The 20,375-nt window shown below is 40.5% G+C and overlaps 1 protein-coding gene across 4 annotated transcripts in view; it reads right to left on the minus strand.

The window, feature by feature from the left end:
• The window catches only part of rgs3a (regulator of G protein signaling 3a), a 121,924-nt gene that overhangs the window by 79,841 nt on the left and 21,708 nt on the right, over positions 1-20,375 (minus strand). For 2 of the 4 annotated variants that reach the window (XM_040053169.1, XM_040053168.1), the window contains 7 exons: positions 12,518-12,599; positions 11,420-11,525; positions 10,324-10,756; positions 7,843-7,882; positions 7,079-7,410; positions 5,512-5,589; positions 2,562-2,673 (listed from right to left, as the gene is read on the minus strand). In XM_040053169.1, the coding sequence (XP_039909103.1) occupies positions 2,562-2,673; positions 5,512-5,589; positions 7,079-7,410; positions 7,843-7,882; positions 10,324-10,756; positions 11,420-11,525; positions 12,518-12,599 (1,183 nt within the window). Of the gene's footprint in view, positions 1-2,561; positions 2,674-5,511; positions 5,590-5,847; positions 6,591-7,078; positions 7,411-7,842; positions 7,883-10,323; positions 10,757-11,419; positions 11,526-12,517; positions 12,600-15,988; positions 16,772-20,375 lie in introns of those variants that run through there. The other 2 variants (XM_040053167.1, XM_040053170.1) reach the window with 2 other exon arrangements.

Genomic DNA, 20,375 nt, shown 5'->3' on the forward strand with positions numbered 1-20,375 from the left:
CCTATATTAGTTCTAACAGTCAGAAATCCACAAATGCTCTGGCTTCAAAAAGAGATCTGGTTGTCCAGAAAGCAATCCTGCTTCCCTCGTAAATTATGACCTCAGTTAGCGCTTTTCTGAAGATTTGAGATATTTTTATAACAACGCATTGATCGAATTGATTGCAAAAAATACACAACAAAGCTGGCAAATGAATGTCAATGATGCTAAACTTCAAAACTATGGTCCACAAATCAGTGGATGACTTCATGAGCAAGTCCATTATTCAGTCCATTGTTACAACATGAAAAATAATTGACACAAACTCCATCGTAAAATCTCCTCCATAGTAGGCCTGATATCAGCCAATGACGAAACTGCCTACTGAGAGGAAACAACGGTGCCAACAAAAACCAAGGAAACGATAGAGGCCTTCAGGAAACACACTCAGCACTCTGCATACACAGTGAGGACGTAGATTGTTGGTATTCACATGTCAGCTGACCTCACCTGGACCACATGTATCTCCCATCAGGTGGGGACAGCCAAACAGAGGTTTTACTTCTAGAGGAAGTTAAAGCATGTTCGCCCCCCCCTCTTACCACCTGCTGGCCAACTTCCACAGGTCAACAATAGTAAGCCTTATGACCTCATGCTGTGCGGTGTGGTTCACCAGCTGAACAGGAGAGAACAGAAAGGACCTACAACTGGTGGTGAAGGCAGCAGAGCACATCATCGGGATGACTCTCTACCCTCCCTCAGTGGCCAAATCCAAAAGACAGCCAGCTGTATCATATTGGACCACACCCACTCTAAACATCACCTATTCTTAACCCCGACGTTCTGGGAAGAAAGTCAGATCAATCAAGTCCAAAACCAAAAGATTATAAAACATCTTTTTCACTGGCAGTAAAAAGCACTGCCCCTCCTCCCCTCCTTACAGCTGTGGAGTAATAAATCTTTACCCAAAGAGCAGGAAGTGCAATTTTTAAAAACATGTCACTGTTATTCTGTATACACTACCTCACTGTGCTTACCTTTTGTCATGTTCACGCTATTGCATGTTTTTGTATTTTCATTGTTTTCATGAACAATGATGATAAAGACCTATTATATTTTAGATAACAAGTTTAAAAAGTTTTTAAATATTCGGTTTGATTTTACTCCATGTCCTATTATCTATTGTTATCTTTTTAATCTTCTTGTTTTAAGGGAATAAAACTCTAAAAATGAAAAAGTACAAGTAGTCCAAACTAAAAACTACAAAACTACAAAAACAAAGCAGTTAGGACTCAGAAATGATTAGATCTAATATACAGTTACTGTGAAAATACTGAAAGTGAGCTCTGATTTCTCTATAGAAAACAAAACTGTAAAAAATAATAAATAAATGAATAATTAAAAAAAAAAGTTTTTAATAAGGCAATCAGCTGGGTAGCCTTTTCAAGTTTATTCAACTAAAGGTCTTAAGATATGTATTGAAATCAACTCTTAGTGTGCTGTTTTACTAACATAAAACCATCTCTTTTGTCTTACTACAGCAGCCAAACAGATATGGCTTGTTGTGCCGGGAGAATTCAAACTTCAAATTCTGGAAGAAAGGAATCTGTTTCATTACTCTTTTATTAGTTTAGCTTTATTCTACTTAATTCTACTTAAGAAACAGCAACATTTCTTGTACTTTGTATACATGTACAATGCTGGTTCACACCTGCTTTAGTTACCGAGTGAAAACCAAGATTTTTGCACCCTGTTTTTACCTCCATGTTACTTTTCTTTTAATATAACTGTAATCATATTAGAAAGCGAGAACTCGTAATCCTCATTCTCTACATAATCATAGCAGTGCTTCTGTGGTTCTCTCAGGCCGCCCTAAAACCTACATGGTGATTCCCGCACACTGATCTGGTACAGAACACACACTCTCCTTCTGACAGCCTTTCCCTTATTTTTTGTTATCACGTTAACAGATCACAAAGCATAAAGCTTGCGTTTTGGTTTAAACCCACTTCCGGAGCAGTCATCTTGTCAGTACAGTTTCTTGCCCATGCACATGTCTAAGCAGCCCCCCTCTCCCACCCGGCCCTATCCCAGTAATGCCTCCTGACCCCATCCCCGTCCTCACCCGCTGCTCTAAACACAGATATTTATGCTGGGCCGTATTTATTTGATTTGTCTGTGCTCTGCGTGGCCATGCTGGCCAAACTATTCTCTCCATAACAGCAGAGGAGATGATTGTTTACACCAAGGTGAAATAAAAAGACAAAGCAACAGGAAATTGGACAGTCTTTCCCTAAATATCCTTTGGTTAAACTCAGCTGAAAGCATTACTGCAGTCATAGCTCCCCGTGTTTATTTCTGGTTGCACAGCCTCTGTGTGCTACACTTCCTTTCTTACTCTGTGGTGAATTGTAAAGGTTTAGCTTTATAACATACACACACAGATTGCACACAGATTTTGGCTGTTATGGGACTGTTGAGAAATCTGTTGGTGCACAAAAGAAGAATTTTTTTGATCTATATAACCACCTCAACGTCTCAGACATCTATGAATCACGGTTCCCGTGTTTAGGCTTACATACCCTCCTGGAGTCGCAGCTGACGGAGGTACAGGGGACTCTGAAGTACATTACATCGGCCTGGCTCGCTTTCTCTCGTCACCAGCATTAGGTCGTTGTAGACAAACACAGTAACCTAAAAGACATGGAGGGGGGATATTAAAAACAGAAGAATAGGACGTTGAAAAGAAGGGGATGGAGGGCAGAAGGTGGTGAAGGAGAACAGGATGTGAGAACTGGGGGTGGGGGCGCATTACATCTCAGATGATCTCACTTTGGCTTTCCACCTTACAAAATCAGCCTGCAACCCAGTTAACTACACGTACAGCGCTGAATATTTGGCAGGTTTCACCCCCTGCAGTTTTCCCCCAAATCATGTCCTAGCACAGGAAATGCAGTTCACACATACAGAGCCCTGGTCACATGTATACATCCTCCCACACGGTGGTTTGGTGTCTGAATATCAACCATGCATCTACACTGACGTAGTCCTAAATGTATCTTTTATTAACTGAATGAGGCATTTAATGACTATAAGAAACAATGAACACCTCTGTAGTTGTTTAAAGCACACATACAGTTTCTATCTGAGGGATTTAATTTCATCTTTTATTTTATTTTGTATTAAGAGACAGTAAGTTACAGCCCATGTCTTGCTTTATGCTTCTGCAGTGCTAAGGTATAAAAAGTCAAACGAACAGAGAATGAAACCGAGGAAGAAATCAAGATAAACAAGTAGAAGATAAAAGAAAAAGAAAGAGAACACCTAAATTAAGGTAAAAAGACCTCTTACGTAAGCAGGTGCAAACATGCAGCTTAACACACATAAGCTGTAATCCGTGCAGATGGGCAACATTTGAAGACAATGCTTTTGCTTTGGTGGCCTCCTCTGAGGGATAAGATAGCAGAGGGTATTTCAGATGTAGCCAGCATGTGGTTAATGTGTGTGCGTGCGTGCGTGCGTGCATGCATGCATGCGTGCGTGTGCGTGTGTGTGTCTGTGTGTAAATCTGAGTGGGTGGAAGAGAATGCTAGTAAGAATGAAAAGTAAAGGACAAAGTGCATGAAAGCAGCAGTTTTCACACAGAGAAGCACACATGTTTAGTATGTATAACATCTGTGCAAACTTGTGCACAAAATCAAATATCCACTTCAAATATTTACATTTTCCACACATACTTGCTGTCCCAAAAAGCTCAATAATTCATGCAACAATTTTGTCTGATTAAGACTTCCATCCATTTTCTTAATCTCTTATCCTTGAGCACTTATGCATTAATATCCCAGCCCACACAAAAGGAGAAGCGGGCGCACCCTTTACACTTCTATGTTGAGCAGAGCGAAGCATAACGTGGAGAAAAGCCAAATGTAATGTACCTATACTGAAACGCAGGGTCTCAAACAACAACATAACTCGCAATATACTCTTTACAGTTAAGTAAAGAATCTCATAAAACATAAATGTTCCATATAATGTTCAAGAATATACAGAACTAGCATGCTTTGTAAATCGAATAAGTTACATTTATTGATAATATATCTATCTATAATACAATACATCCTGAAAATCTGGTGATTTAATCAACTTGCATCTCTTATGTAAACGATTACAGTGAAATCTTCCTGTTGTTTCACTTTGCACTAAATATAATGGTCCGCTTAGTCTTTGTGTTTGTCTATAGATGTTAAAGTGCTGCATGTTAGTTTGCCTCCCAGACTAAAAGAGCAAAAGCTGGAACAACACAGAGAGATCATTAAAAAAAAACAGCCTGTATAAAGTGGCAGAGTGGAGAGAAACTCCCTCTCGACAAACACTGCCTGCTAAATATTTGTTTTATCCATGACCCCAGAGAGAGTCCATTATTATACTTTGATGCCAGCAGTGGCTCCGCTTTACCGCGTATAGCTGAGATTATGTGACAGGGCCAAAGCTGAATTCAGCAGTGAAATAAGCTTTTCTTTTAGAGCCCTCACAGACCTGTTTCACGTGCTTCTTTCAAATAAAACATTTGAAACACCAAAATAACACCTTAAATTTCCGAGGCATATCCACCTGTTTTTGGTGAACTAGTTTAAAGTTATTGCAGTGATGTCATCATCATCTCATCTGCGGAAACATTCAAAGCTTTTCCTTCCATGAATCTGCACTCTAATTGGGGTCATGCAAATGTGAGCCTTTTATAAGATTACATTACCAGATCAGCGATGAATATTTGGCATTTAATACGATCTTTACAGAATAACATTTCATACATATTACACAACAACATTTACAGACTATTTCTGAGACTTTACATACTTGTCACAGGGATAGGAATACTTTGAATTGATAGTATTTATAACATTTTTCAATAATGTACATTGAAAGCAATGTTTGATGCATAAAACACAATTTATCTGTCAGTCTGATCCTTGCTGCTCTCTTTCTTCATCTAGTATTGATTTTCTTGACTCATGTGGACAGCTCCAGTTCAGACAGCTCCTGCACTTCATTCCTCTCCTGAGATGTAGCTTTCACACACACACATATATATATATATATCTATATATAGATACATATATAGATATATAAATATATATACGAATATATATTTTGCTTAAATTCTGAATCAAGGCAGTGAGACGGCACTTTCACTTTGGCCAAATTAAAAAAACCACATAGGAGGATGCAGCAAACCAACTGAATGCTTGCAACTGGTCGGAGAGATCTTATTGTATCAGTGAAACGAAAGAGCTCTTTGAAATAGCGGCTTATGCATCTCAGAGACACCTTTAATGAAATCCTGCATAATGTTTTAGATGTTTTAATCAATAACTACATCCTTGGTCAGAACATTAAATTAAAATAAAAGCTTCAAGCGGGTGTTTTTAGGTTTGTAGACATAGACAGATTTTAATATGCATGAAAAATAATTAACAAATGCATTCATATGAGCACGGGCAAAAACAGACACTCTGTTTGATTGGCCCTTACCTTAAGAGAGTGGTGCTTGCTCTCATGTAGTATCATCTCTTCAGATATGATGAGTGTCCGGCTGCAGAGGTCAAGAGGCTGTAACAACAGAAAACAACAGGCTTCATGAAGAAATGAGGACGCAACATTACCGAATCGAGTTCTCATCCCGTTATTCATAACCAGCAGCTTTAGGGACATTAATGCTTGTAATATTGAGGTAAATAGTACTTGTAAAGTATTTTCCTTCTGCTTAGTATTACCCTAACCTCTTAAACATATGTTGAGCATTTTTCAACATAAAATCCAAAAATATAATATTGCATCTGTCATTTGTAAGCTGAAAAGCTGCAGTACCAAATCCATTTTGGCTCCCAAATCCAATCGATCTGCTTAAAAGCAAAAGCAGGTCTTTTCTATGGAGGGAAACGCCGCTGAAACTGATTCTGTCGAGACAGAAAGTAAGTTGCAACTGAGAGGCGGTATGTGCGGTTGAGCACGACAAGACAGTGACACTTAAAATGAAATAGAATGGCAACGTGGGAGGAGGGGACTTCCTCTCAAGTCCAGGGTGTGACAGAGGCCCAATTCAACATGTGCAACGTTTGAATACCGTGTGAAACAGGGTCAGGGCTGCACATCTGTATACACGACCCTATATGAAGAAAGTACCAGCACAGTCAGTGTTTTTCAGAGTGTGAAAGTTTATCGCAGCTCAAGATAGCTAAGCCAGTTGACATGTCAGTGCAGGCGCAAGAGTTATCTCACTGTGGTCAACACACTATAACGCACATGTGAAAAACTAAGCAGTTATTAAGTGATGATGCTTCATTTGACAGAAGCTGCCTCTTTGGAGTAGCCCCACTTAGATTTGCCGTTTTATTCTGAAGAAAGTGGATTTTGGAAGTAAGTGTTGAATTGGTTGCACAGAACTTTGACACTCTTTGATCCAAAATGTACAGCACAGAAAACATCAGCCTGACATCTCATACAGTAACACTACCGCTGTTAGTGCTATTACCTAAAGACAGAATGCAGAAAAAAATATGTAGATCGAGTCTGTGTTATGTGTGAAAAGCTCACAGATGACTTGCAAAACACGAGAACCTCAGACATGAAGGTCAACATATTTCCTAACTGCAAACCTGAAATGTCTTGTTTCCTTTTGACACAAATGCGGAAGGGGAAATAAATCATATTCATCATACTTGGACAGCTTGTGAAAACTGTTTTTCAGAGTATCTCAGTGGCCTGTTTCGTTTAATACCACAGAACAGGTGCATCCACAGCTCAAGTCCAGACTGGGGCCTCTGCACATCATTCTCTGCCCAGTCCCTGCATATCCGGTCTTATACTCTCTACTGAAACAATGATAGCAGCAGATCATTTGAAAATTAGATCTATTCACTCTTTTGCCTTGGGTTCAAACGACTATAGATTGGTTCAGTAAAATCTCACTCTCAGCAGTAAGTATAAGTAGAACAGCAGGACTTCAGTGTATATAATACAGTGTCCAGTAAAATGTAGACAAAGAATAACAAACGATACGACCAAGTCAAGATGTACAGGCACATAAAAAATGGTGTACCTGGACAAAGATGGGGAAGATAAGGATCTTAGGCGCCACTTTAACATATCCATAATTTGCGTGCGGAGCATGTGATCGGACAATGGTACAGTTCTGGTAGTTGGCGAAATTGGCATTCTGCTGTTGGTAGCTGGCTGCATTAGAGGAGGCAGGAGGCGCCCTTGATGTTTTCGAATTGTTAGATCGACGTAGGAAGCCGGTACGGCTGGAGAGACCAACACCGCCACCGCCGCCGCTGCCTCCGCCACCACCAACTCCACCCATACCTCCAGAAAAAGCACCACTCTGCGGCTGAGGAACAGGAGCCTGTCGGGTGGGGATTAACCTCGCAGCTGTGGAGCAAAAAAGAAAGTGAAGACACAGATTATGAATAGTACTTAAGATCGATACTGTTCCAAATATGATCCTATCTATGAAGGGTAAGATGGCACTGGCAATGCTGGCAGCCTTAACCCAATTTCACTCAGGATGAATAAAGTATTATCAATCAGTCAATCAATCCTCAATATGAAGATTGACGATGAAGGGAGTGCAAGAATGGAGACAGCAAGATTGTTCTGTTCGAAACAAACAAAATCCAACAAGAAACACAAGAATATAATGCAAAGAAATAAGTAATGTAGAAAACATATTTTGGAGCAATTGTCCTTTAATACTTTAGTTTGAGGCTGTTAGGTTGCCTTCTACAATAGAAGCTGATCTACAAACTCAGTAGACCACTTAACAAAACAGTCATTTAATATTATATACAGTACACGACTTACCTAATGTACCCTGCTTGTCTGAGTAAACGGGCCTCAAGATCTGAAAACAGAATAATATGAGATTAACATAAAATTACAATCTAAATAAAACAAAAATGAAAATGTTAACATTCTAAACATGAATCTAGACATGCAAGAGCAATGACAAAGGTTAATGTATTAAATCTGATCTTAACTTTCTATCCCGACACTGATACTGATGATGATGATGATGATGATGATGATGATGATGCAACAAGACATATTTATAAAAAGATCAACTGTCATTTAAAAAAAAATATTCTGTATACTTCACTATGAAATGCGGTTCTTTACCATATTTATTCCATACTCTTTGTCTTTCCTGTTTTGTGTGTGTGTGTGTGTGTGCCTTGAGTTTTCGTCTCTTTTTCTTTGACTATCCAGTCTCTGCATCTCTGCATTTTCATTTGTTTGTTTGTTTCTTGCATGGCATTCGGTTTAGTTTCTAGGACACTTTTGAGCCCATTTGAATTTTAGGCTGGACCCACCGAGGCAGTAATGGTTTCTGCTTGTCATAACATATTACAATCTAGTGAGGGTGCAGGGCTAGGAACCTGCAGGTGGAGAGGGATTTGGAAAGTCCCAAAATGTTCATATATATATATATATATATATATATATATATATATATATATATATATATATATATATATGCCATTATCGCACTTTTCTGCCTGTTTATTTGGATAACTATTTCATTTTCTTTAGTGCTGGTTTTCAAAGCGCCTTCTTTGTATCTGTGTGGTATGCCACTAACATGACCCATTTCCACAGGGCTTTTAGTATATTTAGCAAGGCCAAAACAGAATCCCCTCAGTCTCTGTCTCCTTTGTTTGAGATGAAAGTTGCAGCTATTTGTAAGGGAGACCAGCTTCACTGTGCTGGCATGTTCCTGTTTTGCCTGAAGCTGAAGTCTCTTCCTTCAATATGCCTATAATTTCTCTGAATTTGCATGTCTTCCCTCCCTTATAATTTGGTAATTTGGTACCACTGCCATTAACTGAACCTAGATCTGAAAAGGACAAAGGTGCATACCTCATGACGCAGCCACACACAGATTACTCACTCACTCACACACACACACACACACACACAGAGCTATGTGTTGGCAGACTCACAAGCAAGGACACAGAGAGACTCTACGTGTTTGCACCAGTTGCATACAGTTAGTTAGTTTTGTGTAAGCTGAGCAACCATTAAGATACTTGGATTCATATCAGGAAAAGAAAGTCTCAAACCCATTCTGAATCTAGTTAGTGGGTTAGTATTGTACGGTTAGCTTAGGAATTCAGATCAGTCTTTTTGATTTGTTGACTTTGCTTTATTTTGTTTTCATGATGAAAGCTTTTACCTCATATACAAGATCACTGAATGCAAAAAAAAGCATGCTTAACAAATGTATTAGACCACCTGTCATAAAAACAAGGAAACTTTCAACAAAATGTTGTTTGAAACTGTTATTTGTAATCAGATAACAAAATGCCAGCGCACTGGACTTCTCTCAGGAGTCAGAAATGAAGCATAACTTTTGACCACTAAAACTAATTTTTCTGCGCAGAAATCCAAGTAGATATCTATAATTTGACATCTTAATCAAAAAATAATCATGAGCTTTACAATTTTTTCTGTTCTTTGCAAAATGCTAATTTTGAAAATGTATGGATAACTATTGGATAAATATTGAACTGTTATTATAAAAATTAAAAATGTACATTTGATATAAAGAGTTTGTGCATACTGGTGAATTAGCATTACAGAAATCAAAACCATTTTGGTCAATTTCAACACTGTTAACACAGCACAGCTGTGGCATAAATGTTATTATTGGGTGGTGGTCTAATAAATCTGTTAAGCACTATAAAGTGCATGCTGTATAAAATGTCATATACATGTCCTAATGTTCATGTACATGCATGTTATACAGACACTGGATATTATGTTGAAATATGTGTTTCCTTCTTCTTTCTTTCTCTTTCCTAAATGCAAGCACTATTTGATCTTAAAGAACTGCTTTGAAATTCTTGTGTCTAGAGAAAATCTGCTAGATAAATTAATTGAGGCATATATATGCATAGTTTCTCTAATATGAACCATGTCTGGCACAGTGTAAGAAAGAAATACAGCAAAGGTTTCCCCATAATACAGGCATATAATGTTATTACCAGCTCTATTTTTATATGCTGTTTTATCCTCTTGGTTTTCAGTCTATTGCTCCATATTTACATGACAGTGAACTATATGCACAGTATGTAGTGTTCACGACATGTTATAAAGCACAAATCAGTGAGACAGCAGTAACCCAAATGGCCCAGACATACTGTACATACAGTCCATCTATCTATCAGCACCAGGGATGTAAGGTAAGGAGACATATCTAGGATGAGCCACCATATGACCATGGTGAGGATGAGGAGGACGGAGAAGATGATGAAGATGCAGCCCACCACCACTCTGCGGTACCTGGCTTCCAGGGTTGATGGGTGCCAGGATGATATAGTTATCCCCGTTGGATGCCTTCACTCTAGTTCCTTTCAGAGTGGCAGTGTGAGGATGGTGGAGGTGCCGCGGCTTCCCGTCCAGCTCCTCGGCCGACCCTCCCTGGGCCCCCCACGCCAGGGTCCCCATGCCTACACCGCCGCTATTTCCAGCTTCAGAGCCGTTCACCAGTAGCCTGCGTGCGGCAGTGGCACGGTGGTGGGCTGGGAGTGGCGGCACAGCTGGGGGGGTTTTACTTGTGCCGACATCTGGTACACGTCTACGGGTGGGCGGTGACGGGGCATCATAGTTTGAGGTGGAGGGTTTGTAGGAGGGTCGGTGGATGAGACCCTCAAAACTAGGTTTAGCTGAAGGACCAGTTCGCCACACTACCACTGTGATTTCATTGGCGCTGTTCCTGAAACAAAGCAAAGCAACGATGGTTAAGAAAAGCCAGACAAGTGGAATTTACATGCCTCAATTTGCACGGCAAAATGAATTATATCTATAATATACATTAAAAGTCAAAAACAAAAACATCTGGATGAAAAGCAACCCTGAAACCACACATTTAATACGCATTAAAAACAGACTCTTTGATACTTCCTGCATGTCTGTAAAAAATAAATTCCAATACAGAAATAAACCTACTTTAATTCATTCTGTTTTTAAAATAAACTGCATCACTGTAGGAATGAGACAGCTCATCGAAAAGAAAACAGAGGATCAAACCCTTAAAAGTTTAACTAAGATTATGCTGTTGAGTGCTGATAAATCACTGACTTCATAACGTGTAATTGCAGAGCTATTCCCACATCGCTTCAGTGTAAATGGATTTCCTTTTGGTTTCTGACAATCTCAGCTTCTGAAATGAAAGCCCTGTAAACACCACAGGCTTAGCTTAGGGGGCTGCTTAAACTGATCTGTAACTCAATTTGGATGCAACAATTATCTCTGAAAACCTCTAAACCTCTCTAATAACTTCCCTAATTTTCATCCTAGAGTTGTGGATATACACACGAAAAGTTATTCTGCAACATTTAGTTGCCAATAAGCCTGTTTTTGTTTGTGTTGTTTTTACCTTATAGCATGGGCTAAGTCCACACACTTCCACTGCTCTACTGGCTGACCATTTAGCTGCAGGAGAGTGTCCAGCTGCTGCAGACCAGCCTGATCTGCTGGACCCCCTGTCAAAGTAAAAAGATGGAAACAAAAAGTTTGCATCATTGCACACTCTCAAGAACCATTAACACACACCAGAGCTGTAGCTTGTATTTTATGTGCAAGTTTGTTTCTTTAGCCTTCGAGATTCATAATGGCAAATCCCTGCAGGGCATAAGCAATAAAATCATGACCACACGTCAAAATGCTTGTTTTGAAAACTTTTCACACATTATTAGCTTGGGACACAGCATCTTAATTAAAGACATGACAACTGGGAAGACACTTGCCAACATGGGGGCTTAACAGTCAGCCTTGCTATCAACTGCCGCACTCTACCGACTGAGCTGGTAATAGTGGTCATTTTCCGAGCCCCCCCACCCCACACACTGATGATGTAACTTCAAATGCATCACGTAATTATGAGATACCAAATTAAAAGGGCAATCTGATAGCTTAAGGGGGCATACTAATAGAAAATGTCAATAGCAGTTGAGTCATCAGCTGACCAGACCTTTGCTTCCCTCCCCTCTTTCCCCACATTTCTCTTCTCTCTCCACGGCGCTATTGAATAAAGGCAACATGCCAGAAAAGGGGAGAGATGTCAAACTCAGGTCAATCAATGGGACACAAAGGCAAACAGAGTATTTATACAGCAAATGTAAAATGGAACAGAGGAAAACACCAAGCCATTTCTGACTCAAGAAGGCCCCTGTCTTGACATATACAATTTATAGTATGTTGTTTAGCACTACACTATTTTGGCATATCCTCATGTTATACAAATACTATTAAAAACAGAAATCTGTCATTGGCAGTCAGCGAGAAAAACATGGAAAAACCTCAGATTCCGATGTTGAATCAAACCCGTCCATCAAAAATATAAAAGGCAGGCTCAAAGAAAAGTGCAGCGCTGTTTTGTCATGTTTCCGAGTATTTAAAGACCCACAGTTTGAACAATGGATCCTTTAGGAACAGTTGGGTTTCGTGTATCTAACAACGTGCGTGTAAAACTTGCCTGGATCAACAGCCTGTACCCTCACAGGAGAATCCGAGCAGATGGTGAATCCGTATCCATCCTTTCCTCGAAGGATGGTCACCTGCAGAAAACACGCACACACACACCATGAGCATTTTGTGATACGGTGATAGGAAATCACTCTCTCCCCTGCTACCTGAGAAACGAAAAGTAGCACGTAAGCAAAATGATCAACTTCCTTCCTCGCTACGGGACAATTGGATTTATGATTTGTATTCTGCTTCTACTTCCTGCTAAAACTGTCTTGACAGCAGATTCCCATTGAAGCCAATTAGCTGAGTTAGTGGGAAAAACAACTGTTGAGATAAAAAGATTCTTTGTCCATTAGCTGAGGGAAAGGGGAAAAAACAGTCAGACTGCCAATTAACTTAACATTTAGCCAGATTTTATATACGCAGTGTACAGAGGCAGCTGATAAAGACTTTAATTTCCCCCCCATTAATGTAAAAAGTTAGTTTTATATTGCAAAAAATAGGTCCAAAAAAGTCAATACAACAGGAAGTTCATGAATAATCACTACAACCTATTTCATATCGAGTTCGATTTAACCTTTGATCCTTTGATGGTGCTGGTAAGAACTGTGTTGTGCTCTATAGCTATTTGTAGGGTTTTAATTCTGCAAATGAATAAATAAACATGAACATTTCAAATAATCGATACGAAGTGATTTTACTGGAATATGTTGTCCAATCAGGTTTGCAGAGTAGAGTAGAGAGGACCAATATTTGTCCATTGAAAAGTATCACATACGCACACAGACACAAATGCTGATGGATCTTTCACATTGTCTGTCTGTCTCTTGTGTTGCCAAACATCCAAATACCTGCACCCGAAAGCCTGAGCCAAAGTCAACAAAGTTCCATCCAAAACATCTCACTTTCCATGTCATCTGCTGAAAACCGGGGGGCCCAAAACACACAGACATCCCCGCTCGCTCGCCCTTTCTTTCTTTTTTTTATTCCTACAGCAGAGCAAACATGTACATGCTCCTAAATTACAAAGTCTGCCCATGAGCGAGATGCAGCAACTTGTAGAAATACACTGATTATTCAGGGGCCCGAAGCTCGGCACGACCCTGAAATGTCGACTACCATTGCGGTTTCTTATAGTCCACCGATTTTATGCCTCGTGTCACCATATTCCTTTAACCTTGAGTCACTTTAATCTGTCCCCTCCAAAAATACACTGCTACAAAAAAGACTTTCATGCCACGGACAAATACGGCGGACTTTGTCGCTGCCCTAAAAAGAAAAAAAAGCAAATGTGACTGATGCACAGTTTTGTACACGTTTCACTAATGTGCCAAACATTCAATCTTTTAGTTGTTGTCCTTCCTCAGTAACTGAAAAATACAAAACACTCGCCTTTGGAGCATCCATAAACTATGTAATTGGGATTAGGAGAAGGAGAATATGTCAATGCAACCTACAAAAAACACTGACACGTTTAAACTGGTGGACTAATGACTGCATATCTTCACTGGCGACTGTGACAACGGTTAAGATAAGTTCTTAAACTAAACTTAATTCAGTGCTTTGTGTGTGTAGGTCTATATTTTTGTAGGAAGACAGCAATCAAATTCAATCAAAATCAGTTACAAACTGAAAAAGAAACCATCTCTCTTCACCTAAACCAGGATTTGTTTTGTTTTTTACAAAAACACTATGAAAGGGGATAAAACGGATCACAAACTAAGCTGATTGAAAAGTGAAAAGGAGGGCAGAGGAGACCGAACAGCGACAAAAAGAGGAACAGCTGGTCTGAAGTAAAGCATTTCCCTGGAATTTAAGACAAACAACAAACCACCAATAAACACTTTGAAAGAGCAGAAACCGAATACGTGACAGAAATCTGAGAAAAGCAAAGAATGGGACTGACAATGGAAGTGCGGCACAGACTGCCAGTCTGCTGTCTCATCTATCCCTTTCTATCTCTTCCTTGTTCAGATACTTGTCCTTTTTAAGCGAGCTCTCAGAGCTGCCTAATTTGGATTGATTCATCCAGAATCCATAGCCTTTACAGCGTTAATTAAATTTGTAAGCATAGCCGAGTCCAATCACTTGGACTACCTCTGGTCTGTTTTAGAAAGCCGTCTGATGTCCTTTTTTTTCACTTCTAAATGAAATCAGGAGGATTATTTTTAGAAAAGAGGAGCCTGGAAATAATCCATCAATGATTTTTCATATTTTGCTCCATCAATCACGAGACGTATTAGTGAGATAAATGAAGAAAAATGAATGGGACATGCTGCCAGCATGCATTAAATATTTAAATTGTATAAGCAGGGCTTTACTGATGAATTAATAACTCAATCATAATGAGTAAGGACTAGAATAAAAAATAGGATTTTAAGTTAGTTGTAACAAACTTAAATGAACCCAGCAGAAGAGTGCTCATGCATGTGCTTTTCTTTTTTTTCCACTCATCCTTGCGTGACCCACAATCACCATCAATATAGATCTGATGATAGCACAACTTTTGTTTCTCATTTCATTATTTTTAATGAAAATGAACATCAACTTTGTCCTTTCAAAAGCCTTTTTTCCCAACTTCTTGTCTTTTTATTGTTTTCAAACAGGTGTGAATGATTCAAATCATTTGCAAAGTTTTATTACTAACCCCTTTATTTTACAGCCCTAACATTTAGTTGGAAACAGTTTTGTCTTGTTTACTTCCAACAGTGCAGGAGAAGGGGTAAGTAAATAAAACTTACCAATCACATACGGCTGGACACTGTTATCTGGGTCAGTATGTTCACTGACTAAAGAAAGCAAAACGCACCCACACCCTTATCTGACTAACGTCTCGCTGAATTTTCATCATGTAAGTTCGGACTCAAAATTAACTTCCAGTCGTTATTCTTTTAGTCTCGTTAGACACTAAATGCAAAAATCTGATTAATCTTTATTCGGAGTCATTAACATTATATTCTTATATTCTCAGATCTGATTGACTAATTTTGATCTGTATGTTAAATGTGTACAGAAAAGTGTCAGTTCATATTGTTCTAAATATGTGTCTCCTGGGTCTCTTACCTCAAGAAAAACAACCCCCCCGCCCACCCCCACACCACCATACCGCCTGCATTTGCTCGCAGGCAGTTATTCTTCTGCTGGCATGTAGCTGGAAGTGCATTTTCTTTTTTTATCAGGGTTCAGTAGCGTGCAAACAAGGATGTTTCCACTTCAATATTTTATATTCTGCTTCTGTGTTAGAAAGATCAAAAACTATCTACGCTGCTGGAGTGCTATAATTCTGGGAACTTTATTCATCTGTTGCAGATAAATTATGAAAGCGCTGTTCCAAGATCAGAACTATTAAAACTGTTAACTCGTGTTTCACTCGCACACACAGGTTGCAACCGTGCAGCTAAAGCACTCCCTATTCCCACTCCCTCTTCCACCACCGCCTTCCCTTTCTCTCACTTCTGTAACTTGAACTCAGACACACCTGAGGCAGCCTACATCCGATGCACAGGTGACACAGCCCGTGGATGGTGTGTATTACACCACCTCCTCTTCCTCCTCCCTCTCCTGTGTTCAAGTCCGCAGCCAATACACACACACTACGACGGTGACTCTCCACCTGGCCAGCACTCCTGCAGCCCGAGTATCGCCAAAGTTTCCTTTGTGCCGCTGAGCTTGTTCTCCTGGGGCTTTGCTCCGATGGCTGGGTGGACTTTAGGGTGTTATGGATCATCTTGGTGGTGACAGCTGCCCAGGCAGAGGCTGTAGGGAATTTAGTATTGAAGTGTGCCCAGGTGACAGTCCAGTTGAGGTGGCTTTAGGTGGCAAGAGTGTCCCTCACCTTGCTGGGTAACAAACAGGAATCTGTGGAAGAGAAATGCTCCTTGGATACTTCGGGCGTTCACGCTGCACCAGCTTTGCCGTAAATGAGTCTCAGTTTCCCCGTCCTCTTTGCAAAAACACTGCCACTGACCTCCAAACTCAAAATGTATTATTATTCTGACTCCAGTCATCTGTGCAGAATCATCTTTTTTTGCCTCTCTTTGTACCTACAATTTCATGCCAACCTCAGCTTCATGTGTTTGACTTCCCTTTCTCACTCAAAACCTTCCTCTTTTCATCTCGCTTCTTTCTTCTTCCATCTGTTGTATCCTGCACCACGCGGCCCAGCTCCTCGCCCTGTGGCCTGAACAGCAGAAGTTGCAGCAGTGCCTGAGATCAGCTGTGTGAGTGTGTGACGGCGTCATGTAGGCGAGACTGGCGCTGGCTCAGCCCGCTCAGGCCACACTGTAGCTCCTGGCAGGGGCGCTCATGGGAACTCTTCAACAGCAGAAGAATAGGAGGAAGTGCCTCCCACCGCCACCCCCCTCCGCACACATACACACATGCACTTATGCATACCTCGCCACCCTGCTGCTTGAACAGCTTTGTGTGTCTGCCCCCGATAAGGCCAGTTTGTTTCCTGAGTCGACACTGTGAGGTTGTGAAAGGTGCTATAGAGCTGTCCCTTGTAAATACTGTATATACTCTGCAGTGACTAATGCAGGCAGCGCGAGTGAGACATGTATGAATAAGACCGTGAAAGGCAGGACTTTTAATAGGCCGGGCCTGAGCCTGCAGTTGTCGCAGAGTTAAACTCGGACCACATGTGGACTGTAAACGGAAACGTGTCTGATTGCTCTCCACTTTTGCGTGTTACCAATTTTAATGACCTCATTTCCCGGCAAAACACACAAAATACAATGACAGCACTGTTGTTTAGGGACAAGCTTCACTCTCGCGCCTCAATCAAACTTCGCACCTCATCGGACTCTTTCCACCGTACTTTTTTTCCCCCATACTCCCCAACCTCCGTCCAGACATTCTGCTTGTTTGTTATGTTTTCGACTTCCACATTTCCTCTGCTTTTCCTTTCAGTCGCTCCCCACTCGGCTCCAAGCACACGGTACGGAAATTCGCAGGTCTGAGAATTCCGAACAATCTCCCCTCCTGCTCCAGCTATCCAAGCTTTGCTTCTGTTTTTGTTTTAAATATCCGTATATCTGAGAGAGAGGTGGTCATCTGCAAAATAACAACAAAAAACGCCTGAATAGCAGCGGAGGGAAAAAACCTGTTAAATCACGACTGCGACAAAGGCTGTCTAACCCTTTACAGCCCCTTTAATTCCCAGCTTGCTGCTTTTTCTTTTTAATCGTCTGAATATCTGGCTCGAGGAAAGAAACACGGACAGAAAACGAGCGGGGTGAAAGAGGAGTGCTGCTGCATTAGTCTGTACAGTGTTAATAAAGTGGCAGAAAAGGCCATTGTTTTAAGATCCCTTCATGCCAATAGTGATGGCAGCTTTTCCCTGTTTGCCTTTTGAAAAGGGCGAGGGTTACCCGTCAAGCACACAAAAACACTTTCTCTTTCTTTCACGCTGCGCTGTTCACCTCTAAATAGGCAGAAGGACGGATTAGAGGGACAGAAGAAAAGGAGAGAAGAAAGCCGGTCTTAGCGAGAAGAGTGAAAGAAAAGTTTGAAAAGCTTGTCTCGGAGCCAGACAAGGCCAATCTGTTTTTTTTAGTAGTGTGGGATCTCTCTCCCTCCTTCTGCCTCTCTCTTTCTGACCTGAATAAACAGCTATCAAAGGAAGAGACGTCTTCTGAGCCAGTGAACACACGATGGGTCTAAGACCGAGTTCAAGGTCACAGCTCGAGTTGCATTTAAAATTCAAAGAGTGGAAGTTTGGCATGCAGAGTCATAGGTGCAACTATAGTTACAACATTTTGAGGGTGACACTGTGCATAATATGAGAGATAAAGAGCAAGTCAACCCTGAATGCAGCAGGCCAATGAACTTCAAATTGTTTATTTACTGTATGTTTAGGGGAGAAACTACACAGGAACAAGGTAAAAACTTTCAAGTAGCTAGTGCAGATGCCATCATGAAACTTCCCCAGCAGCGTATTTACATTATGACAACGCATTTTTTAAAATAAAGCACATACAGTATATTTATGCAGTAAATGCGCAGTGCATTATGGATGTTTTCTTTCCACTAGTCTGAAAACCAGATCTCAAAACTAACAAAAACATGTTTTTCTCTGCAGTGCACCACCTTAAATCGATCAGTTACTCACATCATCTGTTTGAACTGTAAAGTCAAAGAACAAGTGGCGAATTGCAGATATATATGTCTCACACGTTTAAGTGATGGGACTACATGAAATCTAAGGGGATCAGCAAAGTGATCACAGTTCTTACTTTTAATGTCACTACACTTGAATTGAAGTGGAAGACTGCTCTGCTCATCAGAAGCAATTTTAGGGGTTGAGGCACAGACAGTTTGCTCTTCCCCCTGAAACATAGCAGGACAGGGTTGCTTCTTTCAGATTAACAGAAGTTGGAAAATATAGGAAAGAACAACGATAAGCTTTTGTACGCTCAGCACCTTGCGGAGAAGAGAGGAAGGTTAAGAGCAGCCAAGTCCCAAAATACTCACAAAAGAATATTTCCTGGCAATGAATCCAGCCATTCTTCTTTTTTTTTTTCAAAGACACAATCCAAAAGAAGAAAAAAATAAACTCTTTCTCATCTATTCAGCTCACCTCACCCTTCCTGTCCATCCTTTGCAACAGACAAAAGTGTCAGACCCATTTGCACAGAGACGGTTTAAAAGCTAATGGTAGCTGACAAGCAAATTGATGTGAGGGGACATGTTGTCCAGGGCTCAACTATTGTTAATATTCATGAACTGTGCTCACTGTCATTGCCATGAGCCGATAGACTTTTTAAAAAAACCAGTAAACATAACTGGTAAATGCTGACATGGCATCTCTGTTTCATGTCAAGTCTTAAATCTGTGCTTCAGATGATCATTTTTAGAAAGTGAGAAAACAAAGAAAACTCCAGAAAGTTTGAGTTTGCAGCAGCTGCTGCACAGATCCAGCATTATAAGTCCAATCATGAACTCTACAACCTACAATCCAGGCTTAGCTCAGCACTGAGATTGTCCTCATCAAGATCACTAACAAATTCCTCAGTGCAAAAGATGCTGGCCTTTTCAACCCATCCACTGCCTTTGATATTGTATGCTGCAGTGTTCTGCTCACCCACTTTACCCAATGCATGTTTGTGGCACTGCCCTCTCCTGGTTCCAATCATACCTCTCAAAGGAAAGCAGTTAATTACTATCAGTGAGCCCCACTAGCTTCTCTGTCCCAAGGCGTTCTCCACTGCTCAGATCAACACATCAATCTTAAAATCCTCCACCTCCACAACACCTCTTGTCTCTGGGTTTCATTTTCTAATCCTCTTGCTAAAAACGCTCAAGCATGCATTTCTCTTTCCACCCCTGAACTTCTGTAATAAAGTGCTGTTTCCTACTGAGTTCTTGAGAGGCACATGTCTATCACACTCCTCTACAAGACTCTCCACCTCACCTGCAAGCCCTTCTACCGTCTTGTGCCTCAAGCATCGCTCTTGCCTCCTAACCCCCCTATCCTCAGACACAGGAGAGGTGCCCGTTTCTCTCCACAGGCTGCAGCCTGTGAGAGACAAAGCCTTCTGTAGCCACACTCCAAAACTCTGCAAACTAACATCCAAAACATGAAATCCTGGGACAATTTAAGACATTACTCAAACCCCACCTTGCATCCTCAGTGGGTTTTGTTCTAGCTCATTAGGCTTGATTATTTTCCTGTGTTTTTTTTTTTCCACAAACCAGCACATTTGTTTCTAATGTGCTGGTTTGTGTTTTATATAACAGCTTTTACTCTACATTATTGCCAGTAAGTGCCCACAAAATCTTGAAAGGCATCTTTATAAAGGAACCATATAAAGGAACCATTACATTTATTATGTGACCATTATTATTATGGTGGCGGTCCTTGC

The sequence above is a fragment of the Simochromis diagramma genome, unplaced genomic scaffold (genome assembly GCF_900408965.1).
Source record: "Simochromis diagramma unplaced genomic scaffold, fSimDia1.1 OVJJ01000596.1, whole genome shotgun sequence".
Taxonomy (NCBI): Eukaryota; Metazoa; Chordata; class Actinopteri; order Cichliformes; family Cichlidae; genus Simochromis; species Simochromis diagramma.